At 37.6% G+C, this 21,847-nt stretch overlaps 2 protein-coding genes across 2 annotated transcripts in view; both read right to left on the bottom strand.

The window, feature by feature from the left end:
* The window catches only part of LOC149821275 (protein SUPPRESSOR OF K(+) TRANSPORT GROWTH DEFECT 1-like), a 32,502-nt gene extending 28,065 nt beyond the window's left edge, over nucleotides 1–4,437 (bottom strand). The window contains exon 1 of the mRNA XM_089982223.1: nucleotides 3,632–4,437. Coding sequence (XP_089838349.1) covers nucleotides 3,632–4,115 — 484 coding nt within the window. The 5' untranslated portion in view covers nucleotides 4,116–4,437. The remainder of the gene's footprint in view (nucleotides 1–3,631) is intronic.
* Nucleotides 4,438–15,944: 11,507 nt separating this feature from the next.
* LOC149821274 (uncharacterized) lies at nucleotides 15,945–16,340 on the bottom strand. Its single transcript, XM_089981925.1, has one exon. It carries the CDS (start codon nucleotides 16,338–16,340, stop codon nucleotides 15,945–15,947), a length of 396 nt encoding a protein of 131 aa, XP_089838051.1.
* Nucleotides 16,341–21,847: the final 5,507 nt, after the last annotated feature.

Below are 21,847 nucleotides of genomic sequence, written 5' to 3'. Positions count from 1 at the left end.
AAAGAGGGCAAATGCTGAGAGATTGCTAGAGATTAAGAAATTTTCATGGGAACAAAATTAAGTTTTCATTGTTTTTTATGGGTGAACAGATATTCAAAGGCATCCATTGATTAATTTCATTGCTTCTTCGCTTAGTGACCTAGTATTCTTGAAAGAAGTTGATGCATCTGGGCAATATTAAAATATTGAGTATTTGAAAGGGTTGTTTATAAAAGTAAAAAAAGAAGTGGGTGATAAAAAACTAGTGCAAATCATCACAGACAATGCTCCAGTTTGTTCTAGTTTGTAAAAGTGCAGCATTGAGTTTGGAGAGTGAGTATCCTCATATTTTTTGGACTCCCTGTGTAGAGCAAGGCTTGAATCTGGCCCTCAGGAGTACCTGCAACCCCAAAAAAGAAGAAAATTCACCAACATATGTTCTATGTTCATGGATTGAGAAATTAGAAAAAAATGTCAAAAGCATTAAGAATTTTGTTGTCAACTATCATCATGCTAATACTATATTTAATAGGCATTCTAATCTGAAATTGTTGAAACATGTTTTGCGTCAATCATTGTGATGGTGAAAATAATTAAGGAAGTGAAGAATGCTTTGGTTAACATAGTGACTGATGAGAATTGAACATTCTATCGTGTTGATGATATTGTCAAGGCTCAAAAAATTAAGAAATTCATTGTTGATAACGAGTTTTGGGATAGAGTCGTACACTTTATTCAGTTTAAGCGACCTATTTGGGAAACGTTGAGAGAAGTTGATAAGGATGAATTCATGCTTCACAAAGTTTATGAAATGTGGGATAATATGATTAAAAAAATACAAGTTATAGTTTTTAAGCATGAGAAAAAAATCCTGCATTAAATGATCAGAATTTTTTAATCATATTCATTCAATTTTAGTCAGAAGATGGGATAAGAGCAACACTCTTTTACATTGCATGGCACATTATGTTGGTCATGTCCCTCCAAATTTAGACCCAGAGTTATCAAGGCATAGAAATATGTGTATAGTAAGACTTTATCGAGAATCATATATTCTAAATCAAGTCACACAAGAGTTTGAAAAATTTTCATCTTCGAGATTATATGGACATGCATTAATAGCAAGAGAGGAGGAGAATATAGATCTTATCACATGGTGGTTAACATTTGGATCAAAAATACCTCTTCTTCAATGTCTTGCATTAAGATTGCTATCTCAGCCTGCTAGTTCATCCTGTTGTGAAAGAAATTGGAGCATTTATTCTCAAATTCACAACATGAAGAGAAACAAACTCACCAGCAAGCGTGTAATGGATTTAATATATATTCATTCTAATATTCAACTATTTTTGCGAACCAATGATGAATAAAGGTACTAATTGCTCTATTCGTTATTTGACTATTTCTTAGTTTCTTCATTTAAATATACTTGTATTTAACATTTTCAAATTGGGTTTGCAATGCAGATAAGGATCATCCAAATTATGGGATGTAAACCCAGAAGAGTGTGACTTAGAGGGAGAGCATGATTTCAATATTACAAACATGGACTTATCTGAGCCTAATATTCCTTCTTATGATGCATTTGATTATGAAGCAAAAAATTATTAATATTCATTACTTAGTCATCATATACATTGTATAGGATATACTTTTGGTATGTAATTATGCATTGTTTGATTCTTTTATTAGTATAATGTATAATTTACTTCTTTTATGCTTTACTTGTTTGATTGTTTCAATAATATATTTAGGTTGATTTAATTGTGGTGTTAGTTTTTATGATGAAGAATAGAATTGTAGATTGTTAATTTGATTTATTGCATGCATGATGAATTGATTTGATGATATTATGATAATTGTTTTTTATTTCATTAGTGTTACTATTAATTGTTAAAAATTATATATATATATATACTACCGCACCCAAGTTTTTTTAAAGTGTCACATCACCGCACCCGCACCTATGTGACATAGTTGTGAACTCTATTATTATGTTTTTTATTTTAAAAGATACGAGGTTGTTGAATTACAAAGACAACTTGTCCTTGTGTATAATATTGCATGTTGTTATTAACTTATTATTACATTTTTTCTTAAAAATGACCAATTCACAAGAAACCTAAATTTGGTGATATGTAGACTATTTCTAAATTGCTTTTAATTCATTAGATGATTATCATTTTTTGGCGATAAATTAAATATATCAGCGATATTTGTGTCTATGATTGACAATGTTACCCACAGGAAGTGAGCATCCTAGGGAATGTGCATCCTATGCATAAAAGTATATCAAAGGGCAAGGGATAAGCATGGAAATTATGTTCTAGAAATGCAACTGAAGTGCATGGGATCATGCTTAACCTATCAAATGAAAGTGCATGGATGTGTGATACATATACCATGAGTAGCACACTTACTAGCAAACAATGATTACCAGTGGAATGGGAAGCATGAGCAATATCGGAATTAAACCAAACTTCTAGTTTCTTGGAAAATTGGAACACATCTTTTATTTAGATTTTATTAGCTAATAAGGCACTATCCTAAAAATTTAAGATGGTATTTTAGTAAGACAAGTAATTAAAAGGATGGGGATATTAATATATGTATTTGTATTCTTGTTATACATGTCAAAACCTACTCTTGTAATGCTATAGTAGGATAACTAAAGAAAAATCATTATAGAGTAACATATTGATATTATCCAAAGCCTATTCAAATTTAAAAATTTCAAAAGAAAAGGAAAAAAGAATTTGATTCCTTGGATTTTGCCAATCAGATTCTCACTCCTTACTTTGCATGCCTAAAAAGTACATGTTGCCTGATTCCACTTCCCTTCGTGGAAGCCCTGCTTTTGAGCATAAAAAATCTTTTGGGTGCCAGAGAATTCTTGCACACAGAATTTTGAACACCCATAGATTCTGTCTATTAGTCATCGAGGAACCATATATCCCTTTTATGCAAAAACAAAAATCAGTAAAACCATTAAATCTCCTTAATGGACGAATTAAAGCAACCAGAAATTTACCACATCAAAATAATAAAGAGATCAAATGCATACTAAGGCCATCATGTAAATAGCATCGGCGATTAAACAAACAACGAGGCATAACCTGAGCTACGATTAGAGGAATCATATAAACAGTAACCAATGTTCATTCAATCAAATCCCATTCATCAAAACCCGCAATTACCCAGATAAACAACCCACCACTCCAACCAAACCCGCAACCAAGAAATCATTCAACCCGAAACCTCACCTGCCGAAATGCACTCAACCAAACCCGCAATTACCCAGATAAACAACCCACGACTCCAACCAATCACAAAAAACAATAAATGCCACCAAATCAACGCACCAAAATCCAGTATCACCATAAGATCGCCTCAAAATTCGATGGCAGCACCTCAATTCAATCAGCTGCACCCGAACATCACCAAATAATCCAGCCAAAATCCGATCCATAAAACACATAATAACCAAACAACACAACACACATCTATTTCATTAATCTCATATCACAAAATTCGATCAATCGAACGCAGAGCATAAAAAATGAACCAATTTAATAAATAAAAAAAGAGAAATAACACAACAAGACCAGTCCAAAAGAAAACGAATAGAAGGAAAAATAAGAGAATCTTCAACCTGTAAAGAATTGGGGGAATTTGACCGGCAGGATGACAGCCTCCTGCAGCGCCTGCTTAGCGCTCTCGAGCCCTGCCACATCGCTCCACTTGACGTTCGGTTTCTCCCTGATGATCGCGGAATTGAGGCCCGCCCTAAGCTTCGCCTGCTCGGGGTCCTCCCCATCCCCGTCCCCGCCACCGTCCTTGGGCTTCCCCTTGGGCCTGGTCGCAACGGCCGCGTCGACGCTGCTGCCTCCCCCGGAGCCGGGGGCGGTGCCGTCGTCCAGCGCGGCGCGGATCTCCTCGGCGCGGCGGAGGTACTCGGTGAACTTTTGGGTGATGGCGTCGCGGATCTTGGGGTTCTTCTCGTACTTGAGGTGGGTCTTGAAGTACTCGAGGGCGTTCATGTAGAGGGGGAAGGCCTTGGCATAGTTGCCGGCGTTGTCTTCCTGCACGGCCTGCCTCACGTACTCGATCGCCTGCTCCTTGAAGTTGCTGTACATCCTCTCTCCCCCTTCTCCTCCGCGACCGATAGCGGCCGCGAATCTCACGGATGAACGGCCGAGATCGAGGAGAATACGATGGAGGCAAACCCTAGAAATTTCCCCTCTGCGTCTCCTCTGGAAGCGATTGGAGACGCAAATCTCGTAGACGAACAGCTGATATTAGGGGAGAGATGACGAAAACCCTACCGATTTCCCTCCTCCTTCTGGTTTTCCGCGAAGGATCGCATTTGAGAGAGAGAGAGAGAAGGACGCGCTAGACGTGTTCTTTCCCTTTTTCTTCTGTTTTTTTCCTTTTCTTTTCGGTGTTTGGTTGAGTGATAAGAAAAGAATGGAATTCGCGGGGGGAAATTAAAGAGCAAGGAAACAACGGAAGGTCAACGTTATCGTTCTCCGGAAAAAGTGCGTTAGAAATTCAGGATTTCCTCAAAATATCGATGTACGTGAAAATATGTACGAAGCATATATATATCACTGTTGCTAAAATCCTTTTTGAATTGGTTTTTATGCAAGAGCGGAAGCAAACCACTAGCGGCTCTATAGGGTCCATTCGAATTCATTTTGATTGAGTGAATAATTGATTTTTGGGTTACGTTTTTTATCTTAGTTGAGATATGGATTTATCTTAAATCCGATTTAAGAACATGGTTTTTAGTTTTTTTTTTTTTATTATAAATATTTATTGTAGAGAATATAAAAAAGGACATTTCAAGAAAAATGCTAATTAGCGACGAAAATTTGCGATGAATTTTTTCATCGCAAATTTGTGACAGATTAGCGAGCGAAATCTATCCACCGCTAACATTCGGAATATTTGCAAAATTAGTGATGGAAAAAATTCTGTCGCGAATCCGTCGCTGCTTAGCGATGAATTCGTGACAAAAAATTTCGTCTCAAGATCCGTCGCAACTTAGCAACGAATCAGCGGCCAAATTTTTTCGTCTCTAATCTGTCGCTAATTAGCGACAAATTTTGCAAATGAAAATTTTCGTCGCTAATTTTCATTTAAACCAGCCAATTTAGGAAACGAAATTCTCCCTCTCTCTCTCGTTACAGAGTGGCTTGGGATGTCGACGGTGGTGGTGGACCACTTCGATCGGCTTCTTGACTTCGTGTTGCTCCTCATCCTGAACAAGGTAGGCGACGTCAAGGCCCTCGGCCGTTGCTCTGCCGTCTCTGGGCGCTTCGCCTCCCTTCTCCCCCAGGTCGACTCCGTCGTCGTCCGCATCGACTGCATCATCTCTGGCGACGACAACGACGACCCCTCCGTTGGCGGCGGCACCAAGACGGGTGGCATCCTCGCCAAGCTGCTCCTGGGCAGCATCCTCCGACCGATCCAGTCCATCCAGCAAATGCTCAACCCCAAGCGCGTCAACCTCGCGGAGGTCGCTAACGATTTATGGATTCTTTTTGTGATTTTTCTTTTTTTCTGGTGTTTTCAGGAGATCGCTAACGCCAACCCGGCTCTGATGCACCCAATCCACCTCGGACTCACCCTCAACTTCTTTGTCTTCTATTACAAGATCCTGAACTCGCCGGATAGGTCTTGCACCTTGGCGAAACAGGTGAGCGATCGTCGGATCCAGACGATCTTTTATCGGATTTTGCTGCAAAAATCTTCTTGGTTGTTATGAATGAAAACTAGATCGGTTGATGAATGGAGGACCTTCTGGCTCTTCCAGACTTTCAAGTTTTTTTTACGTTTTTGTTTGTGTGTGTGTGGTGGGGAGGGGGTTGTTCACTTGTCTTTCCTGGTATCTTGTTTAGATTATGATCCCATCTCCATTTTCAAGTTCTTGCTCAAGAGAAGACTCATAGCTTTCCAATAGAGCAATCTTCTGTGGTTGAGTCAGTTCAACCAAATCAATGGCTTTTCAATGATGCAGAGATTACTAGCTTCCATGTCGAAAATGCAGTTGTTTCCTATGTTGATTATGGGCAAAATCCGTAATTTCCAACAAGCATAGATTCTCTCTCTCTCTCTGAGTCGAGCTCTTGCCTTCATTTTTGTTCTGTCTTCGTTTCATTTTTTTTCTTGGGCTTATGTTTGAGACTCAGTTTCTTATGGATCATACTCGCTTTTTTACTAGCAACTTAGTTAAAACTATGTAAAAAAATCCTAATTTTTGGTCAAATGAGGACTTTAACCCTCATTGATTAAAAAATTCAAGGCATGTACGCATCAGCTTGAGGCGCGCCTCGTCTCGAGGCATGCGCCTCAAGGCATATGAGGCGCACGCCTCAAGGCTCTTTTTTTTTTTAAATTTTGCGACGGATTAGTGATAGATATGTATCCGTCGCAAATATCCGATGCCAATTTAAATCAGTCGATTTTTGTGATGGAATTTAACCTGCCGCTAATCTATCGTTAAATTGGCGATGAACATTAGCGATGGATACATATCTGTCGTTAAATTGTAGCGACAGAATAAAATCTGTCGCAAAACCAAATCAGTCCTGATGTAGCGACGGATTCACGACGGACATAATCTATCACTAATTAACGATGAATTGGTGATAGATAAATTCTGTCATAATTTAGCGACCAGGATTATGCGATAGACGCTTTTCGTCGCTAATTCGTTGCTAAATACGTTAGCGACGGAAAGCGTCTGTCGCTAATACTCATTTTTCTTGTAGTGGGAGACTCACCTTGATTGTTTTTATGGAGTTCGAGAGAAGTTCTTGTAAAATCAATGTGATCATTCACCTCGAATTGTTCAACCGAATGATTTGAGCCAGATTTAAAAAAATCCTCAAGCAATTCCAACTTGGAGAGAAAGTTCTGGTCAAAATGACTCATCACTCTTTAATGATGTTGTCCGACTGACGAGATTCAGGGTCACTAGCCAATGAATCTTCGAGCAATAGTACGTGCATGGTTGCATGATCCCCAATAAATAATATACATTTATAACATAATGTTATATAATATATATATATATATATATAATATACTAGGCCTAGCTTGGCTTGGGCCAAGGTTTTCCCAATGAGCCTACCCGAACCGAGATGTTGGCCTGACCCATCAATTGATGGACTCAGCTTTGATCGGACTGGCTCGATCCATTAGTGGGTCGGGTCGGCCTGTTGCCCACACCTAGCCATCGACGTCTCCTACGTGCCTCCTCCTTCTTCCCCATGTTTTTCTTCACCACCCCTTAACTGCACCCTCTCCACCTTATTTTTCCTTCCCTTCGATCCCTTTCACCTCTACGTCTTTCACCCATCTGCCAGTCGAAAAAGCACCTAGCTCAACTCCATCATCCACATCCACCACCATGGTTGCTGCTCTTCTCTCACTTTCCATCTTCCTCATACCTATCCACTCACAAGATGAGAGATAACAAGATTCCTACCAATAGGAATCATGCCAAATGGTGGTCGTCATCCATCCCATATTGGTGGGATGTTGGTTCTCGGCCCTGTTAGAGGCCCTTAAAAAATGGTGATTGTGAATGGGTTTGAAAACCCTATAACCACCACCAGAGGCGAAGCTGGTGGGGTGGGGTGGGTGGGGGGCAGTCCTGCCTCCCGGAACAGTTAATTTTTTTTTAAAGCCCAGTCCTAGCCCAACCCTAATTCCATATGAAATAGATTTTTATCCATTTTTGTAGCCCAGCCCTGACTGCAACAAATAGTTTGATTTGTCCATATGAAATAGATTTTTATTAATAATTGTAGCCATTTTTTATTTTATCTCATTTTTTTTCGAGGGCGCTGCCCCGAACCCCTCGACTATCACACCAATTTTTTTTCTACACCCATGTTTGCCCCCCCCCCCCCTCACATGAATCCTAGCTACACGCCACTGATCACCCCCCATTCACCATCGTGAGGATGGGCTCTTTGTAGTGAACTGGTTTATTAGTTCTATTACCCACCCTACTCCTTATAATTTTTTTTATTCACATTTGGTTTTCTATGGTTTTGAACCCATATCTGACCTAGAACAACCGTATTTTGGACCTTAAACCATATCAAAACCCAATTTGCTGCCTAAACCTGATCTAAAATCCCTTAAACTTGACCCAAAAGTTCCAAATTTTGGACCTAGGCCAAACTCAAATGCTTTCCAACCACCCAAAACAGGTCCTAGGATCTATCTCTACCGAGGTCCAACATTAATAAGATAACACCTGCGAGTTCAAAGTGTAGTTTTCAGAGTTTCATAGCCCCTTGGATGCGAAGATATTCTTTGATTGAGCATTTTCAGTGTGATTCTACCTCATGTGTCATTATGTTCTAGAGCATTGTAAGGTCCCGTTGGTAGCAACACGACTTCGAGGTTCAACCCAGGTATGGTGGGATGAGTTGCAGAAAGATCAAGAGAACCAATGTTTGTGACAAGTTCAAACATGGGAGAAGATGTAGTGTTTGATGCACATCAGGTTCGTTCTTTCTGATTATGCTCTAAAGCCAAAACTTCTACCTAAACCCAAGTAGGTGAAACCAAGTTAGAATATAATTTAGACAAACCTCTCTTAAAACCTACTCATGACTTTTCTAAAGACCCAGATCCAATTAAAGAATATTTAGATCTAGATATCATAAATAACATGACCACCCACTACGCAATAACAAACATGGGTAGGTCACCAGGCCAAGGTGAACTCCAACTAAGTACATGGCTAACAACGAGTCTCAAATCTTAACTTGACAGGATTTGACTTGACAAGACCTCTAACTCGAAAGGTCAAATAAACAACTGAACATAACCTAAATGCATGCATGTAAAGTTTTCTTTCATTTTATTTAGGTTCATTTGTTGGTCTCTACCAATGCACATTAAAAAAAAATTTAGTTCTCACTTTCATTATTATCTCCACGAGGGCATCACTGCCTCGGGTCGCTATAAGCTTGCCAGTCGATGTGGAAGTGTGCATTCATGAGTGATTTAATATTTTCTTTTAAACCCTACAAGAACACAGGCCGCCAACACCAAGGTACAAAAATCCTTCATCAAGGAGTTCCTTGCCTTGAAAAAGAGTCATAATGTACTACCGCTAGCGTACATAGCTGGACCTCCACAACAAAAAGAAGTCTCCGTCCCCTAAGCCACCATGGTCGGGGACTTGTCTATCCTAGAGAACAAATCGAGGCTCATAAAAGTGATACACCAACACCAACACCAACTGAGGAGTCCATCGGCAACTCAACACAATCCCACAGGGTTGGTGCAAGCTCGCTCTTAAGGCAAGTGAAGAGTCACTCAAGGTGAGAAGCTACCCCATCTTTCAGAGCATAACCAAAGTATGTGTATCTTGTTTATTTTAACTTTTGATTCATTACCAAATTCTTAATTTCTAAAAGTACCCTTTAGGTACTAATGGCCTTGCCAAACAAGAGACACTAAAATTTATTTTCACAATGTCCTTTTCTCGAGATAGTGCAAACATCTCGATGCACTCTAAATGAGTTATTGTTGTGTCTAGCCACTAAGCTCTCACTTGAGAAAATCATTTTCCAAGGTTCATACCTAGAAAAAAATAAAGAAATTTGAGGATATTCGTAAATCCATAATTTACAAATCTCAAACCTCATACACAACCCCCAAAGCCCTTGTATAGGTTAAATGTTCTTTCTTCTTTATTTTATAGATGTTTTTTTAATTTTTAGGTCTAAAAGGCTTCAGAAGAAATAAAAATATAGTTTATAGTTTTCTATCTTTCCTCTTTTTTTTTCTTTTATGCTATTTATTTGTATATTATTATTATTTTGCTTTATTATTATTTTTTCAATAGCCCTAAGGGTTGAATGCATGTTCATCTCTAGATTTACTTATTTATACCCAATTTCTTTTTTTTTTCTAAGCTAACTATTTTTTTGTTACCATTATTTTATATATATATATATATATATTTAATTCTTTTTCTTTTTTTTATACACATGAACTATACGAGAATCAAGCATGCAGAAATATTCATTCTAAGTGCAACATGGCAGAATTATTTAACTATAGCAAAAATTTATTTTTATTCGCATGTAAGGCATAAAAGCAAGAATTATCTTTTTTTTTATAACTATGACTGGTCACACAGTCTTTTTGTATTTCGACTTAGCAGCAAGCTTATTCTGCAAATGGGGTCAACATGTAAAGTGTAGATAGTTTTGTTACCTTTGTATCGAGTTAAAATTTTAATTTTTCTGACCACTAGTTATCGAGTTACGGCTCAAACCAGAAAACTGATTGTGGACCTGGGTTTTCCCTACTTGGGATAGACCAGTTAAAGACAATCCCAAATAAGGATGAAACTTACTGTTGCTATCAATGGACAAAATATAAAAGTTGTAGATATACTTGTTATATATCCAACAAAACAAAAATTGAGATTTTTTGAGTCTGGATGACCTAGAAAAAGACTAAATAGTGGGCTGGACTGATACAAACCTTGACAGTCACCCGAGTGATTGTCCTTTTTGTTCCGAAATATTTTTGACAGAGACAAATCCCGAGTTTGAAAAATAGTAAAACATAATTTTTTTTAAAAAAGTTATTAGTCATCCAACACATCAAAAATCAATTTTGTCTGAGTTCGAAAGACCCGGATACAGACTAAATGGTGGGTTGGACTGACACAACCATGGATAGTCACCTTAGTGGTTGTCCTCTTTGTTCCAACATATTTTCGATAATGATAACTTTCAAATTTGGAAAATATTAAAACACAAAAAATTTTAGATAAAATTGTTAACAATCTAACACAATAAAAATTAAAATTTTCTGAGTTTGCAAGACCCAAATACGAACTAAATGGTGGGTTGGAATGACACAATCCTTGAAAGTTACTTGAGTGGATGTCCTTTCTATTCCAGCATATTTTTGACAAAGATAACGCCTAAATTTGAAAAATATTAAAAGACAAAACTTTTATATAAAATTGTTAGCGATCTAACACAATAAAAATAAAAAATTTCTAAGTTTGGAGGACCCATATACAGACTAAATAGTGGGCTGGACTGACACAACCCTGGACAGTCACCTGAGTAGTTGTCATCGCTATTCTAGCATATTTTCAATAGAAATAAATCTAGAATTTGGAAAAGAGTAAAACTAAAATATTATTAGGGAGTTCGATAGCTTTCCAATGAGCTAAACCAATTTTTTTTTTACTTTAGATGACAAAGTTATGACCAAAATACTAACAATGGGTCTTCTTAAACAAAATTTCAAGTTACACTAACACAATTATAAAATATTACAAACAAAAATTTAGATTAATCTGATTTTAATTTTAGTGTTTATAGTTCGACCTACACAGAAACACTTCTAAAAGTATTTTCTACAATGTGAAGTTTCTTTCTTCCTTATCCCAACTTCAGTTAGTCCAAATCAAACAAGTATTGCAAAACTAAGCAAAAAACCAAAAATTGCATATACATAGATATGTATGTTACACATTTTTTTTTGTTTTTTTGTTTAGATTATCTAGCATAACATTTCATTAAGACACAATTTTAATTAGTCCACAAAGCTAGAGAAAATCATGGGTTTTGCAGCCATAAATTTTTTTTGACAAAGCCTAACTTGAAATGGGCCTAACACATGCCACTACCGCATAGAAGAGGTCGGCAATTACCTTGATTCGTAATGTCCGACAAGTACAATCCCTAAGAGTTGCTAGACACACCTTCTATCGTGACTCTCTGGCAGTTCTCCTCATTAAAATTATCAAGAACAAAAACATAATTAAAAAATAAGGAAATTTTAGAAAATCATCTCATAAGAACAAGAAAACATAAAAGAAAATAGAGATGAAAGAGCCGACCTACCCGAGTCGACTAGGCCTTCACCCTTAGGCTGGGTGTCTCTAAAAATCTCCACCAACCAGACTCCATAGTTGGCTAACCACCTCAACTGCACCCACTATAGCTGGAAAGGTGAGTGGTACCGCTCAAAGATCCAAAAAATCTAACACCACAAAAAATTGGTTGATGCTAAGGGGAAGAGAGAGTGAGGGAGATAGAGATAGATGAGAGATGAGAGTTGAGGGAATGAGAAAGAGAGTGAGAGAGGGTTGGACGTCCCCCTCCTCTCCTCCTCTCTATGGCAAAAACACCTCTCCTCCTTTCCTCTATTATTACTTTTTTTTAATCCAATAAATGGATTGGCAAAAATGGATGGCATAGCCCCTACTCCCAAATGGGACTAGCAGTTTGCTGCTTCCAATGTATATAGACCAAGCTCTGCATGCATTGGCCCTAGAAAAGGTGGAATTGCTAATTTCTTTTTCCTAATTTTTGAATAGCTATATGGGGTGGCAAAGGAGGTTCATAGCACTTAAGTGGGCTCATAATGAGCTCACTACACAAGTCAGGGGCTGACAATGCATGCAGACGCTGCTCTACATGCATTAGCCCAAGAAAGGTGGTTTTGAATGCCTCTTCTAACTTTTAAAACCAATTTTTCTACCTTTTAAAACACCTCAGTCTACAATATAATTTCAAAAACCTTACCTTGGTCAAAATCTAGTCAAAGTGCATGAGACTAATATGGGTCTCACGCAGTTGTTTTGTCTCTTCAACCAAGGTTGGGACAACTATGTTCCTCAGGGTCAAAAATACCCCTAAAAGGCTCCAGAATTACTCGAATTGCCCTCAGAACTTGCTGAGGGTGTTTTGAGGTCAATTCAAGTTCGATTTTGATGATATAAAAGACAAAATTCATCAAAATTTCATTGCCAATCCATTCTTGACCTCGAAAATAGGGTTTGCCAGCCCAAAACGTTCAAATTTATTTTTGAAAGAAAAGTACTAAAAAATTAAGGTTTTTACATTCTACCCTCCTAAAAAAAATTGTCCTCAAAATTTTACCTGAATAACGAAGGATACCAAATTATCATGTCTTCCTCGAGTTCTCAGGTGCACTCTTTCAAACCATGATATTTCCATTGCACCTTAACCAAAGGAATCACCTTATTCCGCAAGACTTTATCTCATCGATCGATAATCTAAATTGGATTTTTCTCTGCTATCAAGTCTTCTCGCACCTCTAGCTTCACATAATTGATCACATAAGAGGGGTCACCAACACATTTTTGCAACATCGACACATGAAATACGTTATGAATCTAAGACAATTGCGATGGCAAAACTATCCGGTATGCAGAACTACCAATTTGCTCTAAAATCTCAAACGGTCTAACAAATCATGGACTCAACTTGCCCTTCTGCCCGTAGCGAAAGATGTTGCGGGAGGGCGAGACTTTCACAAAAATATGGTCTCTCACCTCAAAAGTCAGTGAGCGACGCCTCCTGTCAGCATAACTCGTTTGCCTACTCTGCACTACAAGCAACCTCTGATGAATCATCTGCACTTGGTCCACGTAATGCTGAATAATCATTGATGACTATCGCTCGTTCACCAACCGCGCTCAAACAACTAAGAAAATGACAATGCCTTCCATATAAAGCCTCATACGAGGCCATCTGAATACTCGTATGGTAGCTATTATTATATGCAAACTCTATAAGTGCAACATGCTTATCCCGGACAACTCTAAAATGCAAGCACATAGCATATCCTCCAAAGTCTGAATAATCCTCTCTAACTGATCGTTTGTCTGTGGCTAAAAAGTTGTGCTAAATTTTAGATTTGTGCCAAGCACACTCTGCAAGTGCTTCCAAAATTGAGAGGTAAATCGAGGGCCACAATCTAATATAATAGATCGCAGAACGCCATGCAAGCGAACAATCTCATCAATGTACAATTCAGTTAGCTTCTTCAAAGATCTATTCCTACTAATCGGCAAGAAATGAGTTGCTTTCGTCAATATGTCCATAATAACCCATATTAAGTTATTACCTCTATGGGTTCTTAGCAGACCAATGATAAAACCCATCGTGACGTCGTCCCACTTCCATTCAGGAATATCCAACTGCTGTAGAAGACCTCTAAGTCTTTGATGCTTGATTTTAACCTCTTGGCAAGTGAGACACTTTGCCACGAACTCTGCTATATTCTTTCTCATGTTGTTCCACCAATAATGCCTTTCAAGATCCTTAAACATTTTGGTACTTCCTTGATGAATTGAGTACCTTGATCGGTGAGCTTTTGTCAGTATCTCGACTCTTAAAGTATGATCTTCAGGAATCCACAATCTCTGCATAAAGCATATCACACCATCACTATTATACAAATATCGAGACTCGACTTTACTAGCCTTGGCTACAAACTTCTCATAACCAGAGCTCACATTCTGAGCAAGAGCAATCCTATCCAAAAATTTTGGTCTAGCACCCCGATTCGCACACACCAACTGGCCGAAACTCTCTACAAATGGATGCCAATCTATAAGATTGCAGAAAATCCCAATCTCGACTGATCAAACCTGAGATAAAAGCATTTATGCTCAATGCATTTGCAACCACGTTGGCCTTTTCTGGATAGTATGATATAGCAAAATCGTAGTCTTTTGAAAACTCTAGCCATCTCTTCTGTCTTAAATTTTGATCCCTTTGCAAAAAGATATACTTGAGATTCTTACTGTCAGAGAAGACCTCAAAAGTCTCACCATATAAATAATCTCTCCACAACTTAAGCTCAAAAACCACTGTAGGTAGCTCCAAGTCATGGGTCGGGTAATTCTGCTTATGAGTCCTCAACTGTCTTGAAGTATATGCAATCACCCTACCATGCTGCATCAACACATATACTAAACCAATACCTGAAGCATCTCTATACACTACGAAGCCTTCTAAGCCACTAGGTAGGGCTAGAAGTAGGACTGAAGTCAGCTTCTCCTTCAAGTTTCTAAAACTCTCATCGCATTGCACCATCCACACATACTTTGCACCCTTACGCAACAACTTTGTTATAAGGACAATAATCCTAGAAAAGTCCTGAATAAACCGTCGGTAATAGCCTACTAAACCCAAAAAGCTACGAACTTTCGTAACACTCTTTGATTGTTCCCATTCTATCATTGCTTTCACTTTTGCTGGATCAACTTCGATACCATGAACGTAAATCACGTAGCCCAAAAACATCACTCTATCTAACCAAAACTCACATTTTGAGAATTTAGCATAAAACATATGTTCTTACAATGTCTCCAAAACAATATAAAGATGAATTTGGTGTTGCTCTGCATTTTCTAAATACACCAAGATATCATCAATGAAGACACTCACAAACTTATCAAGGTACTGACAAAAAACTCGGTTCATCAGATCCATAAAAACTACAGGAGCATTCGTCAACCCAAATGGCATCACTAAGAACTCGTAATGCTCATATCGAGTATGAAATGTCATCTTCAGCACATCCTCATTCTTAATCCTCAATCGATGATATCTTGTATGCAAATCTATCTTCGAGAACACCTTAGCCTTCTTCAACTGATCAAAAAAATCTTCAATTCTCAACATGTACTTATTTTTAATCATTACTTGATTGAGTATCCTATAGTCGATGCATAATCGCAAAGATTCATCCTTCTTCTTAACAAAAAGAACGAGAGCACCCCATGGTGAAACACTCAGATGAATGAAATCTTACTCCAAAAGTTTTTCTAACTGCTTCTTTAACTCTACAAGCTCTACTGGAGCCATTCAGTATGGTGCTTTAGATACGAGAGTTGTACCAGACACCAAATCTATTAAGAACTCCTCGTCTCTTGATGGCAGTAAACCAGGCAAATCTTCTGGAAAGACATCCACAAACTCTTGAACAACTTCCACATTATAAATAGATGCTTCCTTGTGGTTTAAAGCAATCACACTAGTGAGGAACATCTGACCTCCGAGATGCATGAACTTAGAGGCTTTCAATGACGATATTACCCTTCCATCATAAGAGGGTCGAACAACACAAAACTTAACTAGGGGCTAACCGGGCCTCTTCAACAAGACCCTATGCCCACGACACTCCAAACTGACAAAGTGCTCAAAAAGCCAATCTATTTTGAGAATGACATCAAAGCCTGACATCTCGAGAAGGATAAGGTTCACAAGGAACACACAATCATCAATTATCACTGCAACTCTGGAGAGATGCAATCCACAAAATGCCTTAACTCTCAAAGGAGTGGTTATCTCTATACCACAATCCATCTCAACCGTTGGAACATCTAGCAACTGAGCAAAATCCTTTGACAGAAAAGAGTGTGTCGCACCAGAATCAAACAAAACTTGAGCTGAGAAGTCAGTGATGTCAAGGGTACCTTCTATAACTTGATGGCTTGGTCCTCCCTCATCTACAGTAGCCATGTACATACGACCCATGGTCTTTCTCTGTTGTTGCTAGGTTGGCTGAGGTTGTTGTTGTCATAGCGCCTACTGATGCTAAATCTATGGTGGCATTGACTGCTTCTATAAAGGTTGTGGAGCAGGTACTCGTTGAGGACAAAATCTAATAAAGTGGCCCTTCTGGCCACAGTGCAAACATGCACCCATCTCACTAGGACAAGGTTGTCATGCATGATCTCTCTGGCATCTCTGACATTTACCAGCAAATTGTCTTTGTTGTTGTTGACGTTGCTTTCCCATGTACCTCTATTGTTTCTAGTATGAGGCTTGCCTGTAGTTCTTCTTCTAGTTCTTCGGCAATGTCTTCTTGAAGGACTTTTGTGAATCCTTTTTGGTTCCTGATAATGATGGTGGAGGCTCTACCTTGTTCGTATTCTTTTTTGAAGATCTTCAGTCTTTGTCAATGATGTTTGCTGCTTCTATCACCTCTAACAGTGTATGTGGACGCCCAACCAAAACTTTACTACATAGTCCATCACAAAGGCCTGGTGCGAACTTCAGTGCTCGTACCTTATCCATTGGAAAAGTGTTGGGGCAATATTGTTGCAAATGTCTGAATTTGCTTGTATACTCCAACAGGGTCAAGCTACCCTGTTTCAGCTCCAAAAAATCCTGGGCTTACTTATCTCTAGCAAAGTCAGAGAAATAAGTCTCCAAGAAGATTGCTTTAAACTCTTCCCTTGGGATGACTGCAACTCTGCCAAATTTGATCTCTTTTGTGGTCTTCCACCACTTCGTTGTATCATCCACCAACCGGTACGAACCAAAAAGTGTTTTCTTCTCCTCTGGTACATTCAGGATCTCAAAGACTCCTTCAATTTCTTGAATCCAAAACTCTGCACCCTCGGGATCCGACATCCCAGCGAAGGAAGGAGGACTAAGGTCCATGAACTTTTTATATGTCACTGACTGCGGTTGCGCCTAAGTCTGATTTTGCACTATATTTGTGAGTGTCGCAAGGGATTCTAGGATGAAGTCCCTATGACTCATCCAATCTCCTAGATACCTCAGCATCTAATCAAAGAAATAATAAAAAATTAAATTATGATAAAGCCCTTGACTTAAGCTCGTAATCACAGATAAACAGATAATCAATTATCACAAGAGCAAACAACAATTCATTCACCAACTTTTACCCACTCTGCATGGTTAGGCAGCCGACAAATGTGAAACTTGAGCTTCTGGATTGGATCTTGGACCTTTCTGGGAACTCTGCTCTGATACCAAACTATGAGACCCTCATTAAGATTGCACAAAAAATGAGCTATTTTTTTTTAATTAGTGTATAGCAAAAAATCAAATATTTATTCCTTTTAAATAATTTCTCAACCTCCCTTTTTTTTGCAAATGTTTTCTAGCACTAAGGAAGAACAAACATTTTTATAAAAGTTTCATTCAATTCATGTATCCATCACTGATTATAAAATTCAGGAGGTGAACTAACACTGAGTTTCATAAAATTATATTCAATTACATTTCTAGTAAAATCCCAAAATACAAAGCACTCCTATGAAGAAAAGGGTCCATGATCCCACTCCAAAGATACTCCAGTTATGCGCATTTGTTGTTGTCAAGCCTGCCTACTAATGGTTTCTTAGAAAAGAAGAAAATGAGTAGGGGTGAGACAAACCACAAGCCTCAATAATCAACATGAAGCAAACATGGGTAGGTCACCAAGCCAAAGTGGACTCCAACTAAGCCAATGGCTAACAACGAGTCTCAAATCCTGACTCGACAGGATTTGACTCGACAAGATCTCTAACTTGAGAGGTCAAACAAACAACTAAACATAACCTAAATGCATGCATGCAAAGTTTTCTTTTCTTTTATTTAGGTTCATTTGTTGCTCTCTACCAATACACATTATAAATTTTCTTAATTCTCACTTTTATTATTTATCTCCACGAGGGCACCACTGCCAAGGGTCACTATAGGCATGTCGATCGATATGCGGGTGTGCATTCATGAGTGATTGAATATTTTATTTTTAACCTCATAAGAACATGGGTTGCCAGCACCAAGGTACATAAATCCTTTGTCAAGGAGTTCTTCGCCTTGGAAAAGAGTCATAGTGCACTACTACTAGCGTACGTAGCAGGACCTCCACAACAAAAAGAAGTCTTTGTCCCCTAAGCCACTGTGGTCGGGAACTAGTCCACCATAGTGACCAAAGTGGGGCCCATAAAAGTGATACGCAACCACCAGCTGAGAAGGAGACCGTCGGCAACTCAGCACAATCCCACGCGATTAGTGCAAGCTCGCTCTCAAGGCAAGTGAAGAGTCACTAAGGTGATAAGTTACATCATCTTTTAGGGCATAACCAAAATATGTGTATCTTGTTTATTTTAATTTTTGATTCATTATCAAATTCTTAATTTCTCAAAGTACCCTTTAGGTACTCATGGCCTTGCCAAACAAGACACACTAAAATTTATTTTCACAATATTATTTTCTCAAGATAGTGCAAACATCTCGATGCACTCTAAGTGAGTTGTTATTGTGCCTAGCGAGTAAGCTCTCACTTGGAAAAATTCATTTTCCAAGGTCCATACCTAAAAAAAATAAAGAAATTTGAGGATATTCATAAATCCACAAATTATGAATCTTAAACCTTATACATGACCCCATGGCCTTTGTATAGGTTAAATGTTCTTTCTTCTTTATTTTATACATTTTTTTTTAATTTTTAGGTCTAAAAGGTTTTAGAACAACTAAAAATACAATTTTTAGTTTTCTATCTTTTCTCTCTTTTTTTTTCCTTTTTGCTATTTATTTATATATTATTTTATTATTATTATTATTTTTCCTTTATTATTATTTTTTTCAATAGCCCTAAGGATTGAATGAATGCTCATCTCTCGATTTACTTATTTGTATCTAGATATACTAATTTTTTTGATATTATTATTATTATATATATTTAATTGTTTTTCTTTTTTTTTATACACATGAACTATATGGGAATCAAGCATGCAAAGATATTCATTCCAAGTGCAACATGACAAAATTATTCAACCATGGCAAAAATTTATTTTTATTCGCATGTAGGGCACAAAAGCAAGAATTCTCTTTTTTTTATATAACTATGACTGACCACACAGTCTTTTCATATTTTGACTTAGCAACCGACCTATTCTACAAATGGGGTCAACACGTAAAGTGTAGAAAGTTTTGTTACCTGTGTATTGAGCTAAAATTTTAAAATTTTTGACCACTGGTTGTCGAGTTATGGCTCAGATCAAAAAACTGGTTGTGGACCTAGGTTTTCCCTACTTGGGATAGACCAATTAAAGACAATCCTAAATAAGGAAGAAACTTATTGTTTTTGTTGATGAATAAAACATAGAAGTTGTAGATATACTTGTTATCTGTCCAACAAAACAAAAATCAGGATTTTTCAAGTCCGGATGGCCCAAAAACAGACTAAACAATAGGCTGGACTAATACAAACCTGGATAGTCACCCAAGTGGTGGTCCTCTCTATTTCAAGACAGAGTCAAATCTCAAGTTTGAAAAATAGTAAAACACAAAAAATTTAAATAAAATTGTTAGTCATCCAATGCAACAAAAATCAGAATTTTCTAAGTTCAAAAGTTTCAGACACGAACTAAATGGTGGGTTGGACTGACACAACCTTGGATAGTCACCTTAATGGTTGTCCTTTTGGTTTCAATATGTTTTTGACAGTGATAACTGTTGAATTTGGAAAATATTAAAACAAAAAAAAATATATAAAATGGTTAGCAATATAACGCAATAAAATCAAATTTTACTGAGTTTGAAAGACCTGGATACAGACTAATTGATGGACTGGACTGACACAACCCTTGACAGTCACCTGAGTGGTTGTCCTCTCTGTTCAAACATGTTTTTGATATGGATAATACCAAAATTTAGAAAATATTAAAAGACAACTTTTATATAAAATTAATAATGATCTAACGCAATAAAAATTAGAAATTTTTGAGTTCAGAGGACCTATATACAAACTAAATAGTAGGTTGAACTGGCACAACCCTGGACAGTCACGTGAGTGGTTGTCCTCTTTGTTCCAACATATTTTTGACAAAGATAAATCCAGAATTTGGAAAAGAGTAAAACAGAAAGATTATTAGGAAGTTTGATAGCTTTTCAATGAGCTAAACAATTTTTTTATTTTATTTTAAACAACAAAGTTATGACCAAATTACTAATAGTGGGTCTTCTTAGACATAATCCAAGTCACACCAACACAATCATAAAACATTACAAACAAAAATTTAGATTAATCCAATTTTAGTTTTAGTGTTTATAGTTTGACCTGCATAGAAACATTTCTAAAAGTATTTTCTACAATGTGAAGATCCCTTTCTCCTTATCCTAACTTGAGTTAGTCTAAATCAAACAAGTATTGTAAAACTAAACCAAAAACCAAAAATTGCACATATATATATGTATGTTGCATATTTTCTTTTTATTTTTTTTTTAGATTATCTAGCATAACATTTCATTAAGACATAATTTTAACCAGTCCATAAAGCTAGAGAAAATTATCGGTTTTCCAGTCATAAATTTTTTTTGACAAAGCCTAACTCCAAAGGGGCCTAACACATACTACTACCGCATAGAAGGGGTCGTCACCTACTTTGATTCACAATGTTTGACAAGTACAATCCCTAGGAGCTGCTAGACACACCTTCTAGCATGCAAACTTTAGAAAATTATCTACTAAGAATGAAAAAACACAAGAGAAAATAGAGACAGAAGAGCCGACCTACACAGATCGACTAGGCCTTCACCTTTAGTTGGGTGTCTCCAAAAATCTCTACCAACCGGACTCCCTAGTTGGCTGACCTCCTCAACTGCACCCACTATGGCTGAAAAGGTGAGTGGTACCGCCCAAAGATCCAAAAATTCTAACACCACAAAGAATGGGTTAATGCTAAGGTGAAGAGAGAGTGAGGGAGAGAGAGATGAGAGTTGAGGGAATGAGAAAGAGAGTGAGGGAGGGCTGGATGTCCCCCTCCTCTCCTCCTTCTCTCTATGGCAAAAACAACCCCTTCCTTTCCTCTCTATCATTACTTTTTTTTAACATTTGTTTTTTTTTAATCCAATAAATGAATTGGCCAAAATGGGTGGCACAACCCCTACTTCTAAATGGGAGCAGCAGTTTGCTGCTGCCAATGTATGCAGACCAAGCTTTACATGCATTGGCCCCAGAAAAGGTGAAATTGCTAATTTATCTTTTTGTTTTAATTTTTTTCCTAATTTTTGAATAGCTATATAGGGGTGGCAAAGAGGGTTCATAGCACTCAAGTGGGCTCATGATGAGCTCACTACACAAGTTAGTGGCTGACAATGCATGCAAACCCAGCTCTACATGCATTAGCCCAAGAAGAGGTGGTTTTGAATGCCTCTTCTCACTTTTAAAACCAAATTTTTTACTTTTCAAAACACCTTAATCTACAATATAATTTCAAAAACCTTACCTTGGTCAAAACCTA

Source organism: Nuphar pumila, chromosome 12, assembly GCF_984573655.1.
Source record: "Nuphar pumila chromosome 12, dmNupPumi1.hap1.1, whole genome shotgun sequence".
Classification (NCBI taxonomy): domain Eukaryota; kingdom Viridiplantae; phylum Streptophyta; class Magnoliopsida; order Nymphaeales; family Nymphaeaceae; genus Nuphar; species Nuphar pumila.
This window is presented reverse-complemented; position numbering and strand designations above follow the sequence as displayed.